Consider the following 7,441-nt stretch of genomic DNA (forward strand, 5'->3'; position numbering starts at 1 on the left):
ATCCTTCTGCGCCGGAAGTGGACCTCAAGTATTTTGGATGTGTTTAAGAGAAAGCGATTCATAGTTAACTGCATGTATCTGTTTAGTTATTCAATTACATTGATTTTGCATGCCATGTATAACATCCTAATTTGCATTGGAGAATGGTTTAGGTAGAAGAACAATTTAAAGAATCACCATCCTCAAATTGTCAATACGGTGATATCTGCAATTACAGCCACTACAAGGGTTTAAATTTCTGATTTATGATTTTGGATGTGTTTTAGAAATATTTTGTGTATCACTTTATAATTTTAGATGTGTTATAATTATTTTTTAATGTTTAAATTTAAATTTTAAATTTATGATTTTGGATGTGTTTCGAAAATATTTTCTATATAACTTAATACTTTTAGATGTGTTACAATTGAAAAAAATTACGGCCACTGCAAGGGTTGTAATAAACTCTAAAATTATTTCATATATTGTAACACCCTCACTATCAGAATGTCACACTTCCGGCTGTGCCACTCTGATAGCGAGAATATTACAACGACTTCCATATATATAATAATAAGCTATGAGCCTTTAACTCAAAAAACCGTATCGCTGTTCTTTTTGAAAATAAAAAAAAAATACTTTTTTCAATAAAACAAACAAGCATATGCCTAAACAAAACTTTGTACTCAAGTAACTTATACATATTATATCCATACAAATCATACAACTCATATATCGTCTATGATAACCCATTAGTGCTTCCATATACATAATTCACTAGTGTTAAATCGGCCAAATTTAATACCAGAAAGTATGAAATGATAGACTAATAGCATTAATCAATAGACCGTCATGTGCATAAAGCTCTAATTCTCGTTGTTCAAACAAGACTACTACATGACAGACGTTCAGAGTATGCAACTGAAGCATAGTCAGTCAATTACTCAGGCTTTACAGGAAAGACTACTTTGATACCATAATAAGTAAAAATTCAATTAATATAAAAGTCTCTAAAAAAATATATCCTTGAATAAATAAAATAAATCATAAATAATTTATTATTAAATTTCTAAAATTTGGAGTCTTACATATATTATAAAGTTGAGGAATTAATATTAAATATCTAATTTATTTTTGTATTTTCTAGTAGTTTTGATGGTCTTTTATTCCTAATTTGCATCGGAGAATGGTTTTGGTAGAAGAACAACTTAAAAAATCACAATTCTCAAATTGTCAACACTGTCTGCAATTACGGCCACTACAAGGGTTTAAATTTCTTATTTATGATTTTGGATGTATTTTAGAAATATTTTGTGTATCACTTCATAGTTTTAGATGTGTTACAATTATTTTTTGTAACACCCTACTACACAGAGCTTTACGCTTAAGTCGTAGAACAGAGGTAGTGTGGTGTTACAGATCTCTAATCAGAAAATACATACGTATAATAGTGGAAAAATACGATATACTAGGAGTCTTGAAAAACAGGTAAAGCAAAATCACAAAATTTAAAGCGCAACACTCATGAAACGGGATAACTTGCGTGCTAAGAAACCTAAAGGTCATAGACATAAATAAGCGAAAGAGGGAATAGAGAGCCGAGAATACAGTATAACTAGCTCCTGACTCAGCTTGCGAAGCCAAGGCTGGCCGGAGGATATATACATACATATACAAGTATCCCAAAATACCCAAAATATAGAAATAAGACCCTAACTCTCCTGTAACCTCTATGAGGGACAAAATAATCAAGTTTCTTGGAGAGAAAACTAAGTAGATAAGTACATATATACATAAACTAATAATCCAAAAGAACCCAGGGACTACTCCGCTTCAGGAATCCACACGCCTAGCGAGGAGCCTCTCGACCTGCATCTGAAAACAATAACACAGTATGGGTGAAAACCGAAGGTTCTCAGCATGGTAAATGTGCCACGCACATAATATATAAGGTTCTGGGAATGCCAGAGGCAATCCTAGAACTCCAATATACAGTTATAAAACTTAAACTCTGAGTAGAAGCCATAAAAGGTGGTAGGTGACCTAAAAAGTTCTAAACTTATTTACTCTAAACCTAACATTAACACCAAATCGGTCCACCTTTCCTCTGCTTCTCCATCACCAATGATTCAGCAGAGACAAACAACCAAACAATTTCACGCACAAGTAGGAAGCAGATAGTGCAAGTAGCAAATATAACAGGTAGCATAAAATATATTCAGTTAGGCAATCCCAAGTAATGCATAGCAGACAAAACAAACAAATGCACATGATGTATGCCTGTCCTATGGCTGATGAGGCTCATCTATCGGTTATCCAGCCAACCCGACAAGTTCGAAAACCTTAGACTGTCCCTCGTCGCGCATCCCCATGAGTCTATGCATGGATTTCTCATTCATTCATCATTTATACAATCATTCATTAATTTATATATCACTCAATGGGGGATATCCATTCTCGGGAATTTATATGTGCTCGGTCACCCTTACGACGTAGGGTCAACAGAGTATCGAGTTTCAACCTGGAACACGTGGTGGCAAGCCACAATTCTGTTACCTAGAGAAACTCGTATCTCAGATATCATTAATTCATAAGCCGTTTAATGTTCATAATCATTATATAATCATTCATCAAAGCCATGGCATCATAACTTCATTTAACATCTACATCTTTTTCTTATAACTCATCATGTTTGCCCCTTTCTTCATTCCCAAGTTACATTATTTCCCTAGCTTCAACTAGCTACTAGACTTAGTATTATACTTTATGACCAAAAGGATGAAAATAGAGGTTTAGAAGTCTAAAATCTGGTTTAAAACACAAAAATTCAGTTTTGCAGGAAACAGGGGCCACGCGTACGCGTAGGCTACGCGTATGCGTGGGAGTATAAAAAGGCAGCTCGCGCGCGCATTCCCTTACCATGCGTACGTGTGGTCATGCATGCTGGTTCATTACGCGTACGCATATAGCTACTCGCGCAGTTCAAAATTTCATACCACGCGTACATGTGGGCCACACATACGCGTAGACGTACGTTCCTAAAAAAAACACAGATCACCCAGAAAGCTGCACAAACCTGTTATATCCACCTGCATAATACATGTTTCACACCAGAACTTCCGACGTGCATAATTCAATCATTTTAAATCGTTTTTCTTCCCTTCTTCGAACGGCGTAAACTTTACAAATCCAATTTTCATTGAAAATATGTTAGAAACAATTTGAGGGTCCAGAAGCCAAGTTATGCCTCGCTGAAGTTCGGCCAAAAACCAACTTTTTCAAAAGCTTCAAAACCTCATTTTCTTTCCAAAACTCATTCCCACTAAATTCAACATACCCATAACCATCAATATAACTTACCCTTAACAATAGCACAACAATCCTTGCAGTCCTATCATTTCCTTAGCTCAATAACATCTCATTTCAATCCAATCTTTACAAGTTTAATCACAAACTAATATCAATCTATATACATATATTGCCATGATCATAAATTCTCCAACCATCATCACATCATCATTCATTGTATCAATACCAACAAAATCAAGTAAACACCACTCAAGCTCAAACCATATCATTATATTGCCATGATCATAAATTCTCCATCCATCATCATTATACTAGCATATATATATATATATATATATATATATATATATATATATATATATATATATATATATATAACCAAACCTCAAGAAGACATCATAAATTCACCATATTCCTCAACACATGCCCAACATCAAATTATCCATCAATATCATAAAGACTAATCATTTAACATATTCAACCACTTCAACTTATCCTATAGTTCTCTAGCCTAAGTTTTCACAGAGCATTACATATTAAATGCGCGAAACCTAAACCATATCTTGGCCGATCACCACATTTGGTCCAAGGCAGCTACCTAAGCCACACACACAGCCCCACAAGTTTCAAAAATCACTAAGTCCTTAGCACCAATACTCCACCAAACCTCCAATTGTCTACAATTCAAAATTCAGAATTCAGAATTCAGAATTCACCTAATAAAATCAAGAGTTGGCTAGGTTAGGTGATCCTTACCGCACCCACGCACAAAGCAACTCAAACCCGATAAGCTCCGCAAGCTAAATCGAACCTAAAACACCAAATTTGGCAAAATCTCATTACAAGGGCTCAATTTCAAAAATCAAAAGGGGGTAGAGAATCTGAGATGAGATTGTGACTTACCCGTGAAATTGATCCGATAGAAACGTAGAGCTCGACGCGCTGGACGCATGGCCGCAAACGGTGCGGCGATCGGAGCTCAGACGAAAGAGTTATGGTGGTTTATGGTGATGGTGAGGGTTAGGAAGCTCTCCTCTCCCCATTGCTGTTTCAGCGTGTTTCTTAGCTGAATGGGGAAGGCGATGGCTTCTGCCCAGTTAAGTGATTGGGTTCGGTTGGGCCCACAGGTCTGGTTCAACCGATTCGGTCCATCCGGCCTAATTTTGGGACAAATTTTTTGAAATTAGTATCAAAATTTTCGTTTTGAAGAGTTCTACCCTATTTTAATATTAGATTTATATTTTTAATTTTCTAATTAAAATTCGATTTATTGACTAATTATTTACTAATTTTAGCGGGGTTTACATTTTTTAATGTTTAAATTTAAATTTTTGATTTATGATTTTGGATGTGTTTCAAAAATATTTTCTGTATAACTTATTAATTTTAAATGTGTTACAATTGAAAAAAAATTACAGCCACTGCAAATGTTGTAATAAACTCTAAAATTGTTTCATATATCACAAAGTTGAGGAATTAACGTTAAATATCTAATTGGTTTTTGTATCTTTCACTACAGAGGAATAATACTCTTCCATATAAATTTTTGTGAAGAACGTGAGAGAAAAGAAAGACAAGAACGTATAAGAGAAGGGAGAGAGAGAGAGAAACTTACAGAGAGAATGAAAAAATAATAAAATTATTATTTTATGAAGTGTGTAGAAAATTAAAAAAATTTTAATATTTAAAATTTAAATTAATTTTAATTACTAATATATTTAATTATAAACTAAAAGTATATTTTAGTTAAAATTTAATTAAATAATATTATTTGAATTAAAAAACTGATTAAAGACACATTTTTCATCATTTGTCCAAACTCCAAAGTCAAAAAGAGGAACCTCATCTAATGCAAACTTGTCCAAAAAAAAAAGGGATATTATATGTGTGTGGGTGCGATGTGTGTGAGTGTGTAACTTAGGATTGGGAATTGTTGTCCAATCCATCGACAAAAAAAAAAAAAAAAACATGTTAAAACTTGAAACTTATTGGTTTTGGTATTAAAGAAATGTTAATTACGGAACTATTGGGCTTTACTACCAAACTGAACCCAATCCAAGAAAGTTTAATTAGAGCGGTTCGGGTCAGGTGAATCGAAACCCAGCAAGAAATGAACCTTCTTTGTTGCCTTCTTCGGCGCCTCATGAAACCGTAGTGACTAGTGGAGTAGTGGCGGCAATCTGAATCCTATGGCGAAAAACAGGAACAAAAAGAAGCGAAACGGTGCCGTTTCCATGGACACTACGGAGACATCGGTTTCCGAAGCACCTCAAGGTATTTATTACTCTATTCTCCTCCTAATTCCCAAGTAATAACAAACTTAATTAATTAATTAATTAATTTTATATTTAGGGTTTATGGTTGGTGTTGCACCAATGGATACATCAGAATCAGGAGATCAAAGCACCTTTTCTGCTGCTACCAACATGTAAGTCGTAATTTAGATTAATTTTCAGTCATCTGCAGTTTTATGTATGGCTTTCGAGTAATCATTGTGAAATTGCTAATTACTTTTGCGTATGTTGCAACACGTTCATTATTAGTGATACTAATTAGATTATGATTTATGATTACATAATGTTTTCAACAAAGTAACAAACTACTGATAATGATGGACCAATATTTTTTTTTTATAACTGCTGATCAGAAGTTTATGTTGAATGTGGTTTTACCAATTATTAAAAGTTATAGCCTGGGGCTGCAACTTCACTGTATGCTTTGACAGTTACCAATTTTCCATGGGCTGTGCTTGCGAATTAGGGTTTTGGAGGGAAATGGAATATATGGAAGGGTTTCGAAAGTAAAAGCCTCTAAGAAAAGAGTCTTCACTTAACACATTTCGAAACTTCACTTACATGCAGATGTATTCATGCGAAGTTGATAGTTGAGAACTATTAGCTGAAAATTTAGTCAAACATGGCAAATTATCCAACGGATATTAACTGTCAACTTTACATAAAGACAACTAATCACGATTCATATGCATTTATGATTTATATCTCATCATGCAGGGCATGTTATTTGCAAAACTAATGCTCAAGTCTCCTTCATTGTCATTAATTAACCTAAAAATGATGCATAAATTACTTTCTTTCTCTGATAGTTAAGATTTAAGGCTGCTTTTTGTATTCGCTCTTAAGTTATGCGACCTATCATGAAACAGGAACATGAAGCAGAAGGGAAGGCCTATGAAGAGATCCAAAAATGTCCGGAAGATGAAGGCAAGAGCAAAAGCCATATCCGCAAACGAGAAATGTGCTGTGAAGATTGCGAAAAATGAAGACAAAAAAGTGAGAGTTCTGTCTGCAAAAACACTCTATGAATGATTTGTTGGACGCCTCCTATCCTTAGTTTTGAAAAATTTTACTTATTGATCTTGCTAGCATTTAGTATATAGTTTTGTTGTTCATGTGTCTAAGTTCATTTCTATTATTAATTCAAGTGCGTTCTGTTTTTGATCTCCCATTATATATAAGATAGAGATAGTCTTTCTTTTTGCTGTTACCTTAGACACATGGAATAACTTTTTTTTTATAAACTAATGTATCAATCTTGAATTTGGATCAATGCATTCCATTTTTAAATTTATTGATCCAAGGAGAAATCCTCTTATTTTATTCTGTGAAGATGAATCCTCATTTGAAGGGATAATTGCTTCAATGTAAATTATGGATTATGTGATTTTTTTTTAAATTTTATATTTCAATATTTTGGTGGTGTTTTTAAATGATCGTGTTTTGCATAATTCAGAACATATTGTGTCATACTTTAGTGGTCAAAGTCAAAAGAAAAATACGAAGTGAAAGATAATTTGTTTATCCAATGTGATAAAGCGATGAAATATTCCGTCTTAAGGTGTGTTGTTTTACTGGGCAATAAAAATGAGTTGGAATTTTTTGTGACGAAATTATGTATTTTTATACAAGGAGTTCCTTTATACAATTTTCTGCCCCAACATACTTCTCAACCATATGCTTGGATGGGCTGAAATTGTACATAGATGAGTTTGATGGAATTATATTTACAATTTATTCTCCGTTATAATACCAAAATATATATATATATATATATATATATATATATATATATATATATATATACAATTTATTCATGCAAAGTTTTCCCCTATTTTTATCCCTTAATAAAATATTGA

General features: G+C 33.4%; 1 protein-coding gene across 1 annotated transcript; it reads left to right on the forward strand.

Annotated features, from left to right (window-relative positions):
- Positions 1-5,221: 5,221 nt before the first annotated feature.
- LOC112772867 (uncharacterized) lies at positions 5,222-6,872 on the forward strand. The gene is made up of 3 exons (XM_025817868.2): positions 5,222-5,562; positions 5,641-5,716; positions 6,452-6,872. Exons 1-3 carry the CDS (start codon positions 5,478-5,480, stop codon positions 6,612-6,614), a joined length of 324 nt encoding a protein of 107 aa, XP_025673653.1. The 5' UTR covers positions 5,222-5,477; the 3' UTR covers positions 6,615-6,872.
- Positions 6,873-7,441: the final 569 nt, after the last annotated feature.

The sequence above is a fragment of the Arachis hypogaea genome, chromosome 18, assembly GCF_003086295.3.
Source record: "Arachis hypogaea cultivar Tifrunner chromosome 18, arahy.Tifrunner.gnm2.J5K5, whole genome shotgun sequence".
NCBI classification, from domain to species: Eukaryota; Viridiplantae; Streptophyta; class Magnoliopsida; order Fabales; family Fabaceae; genus Arachis; species Arachis hypogaea.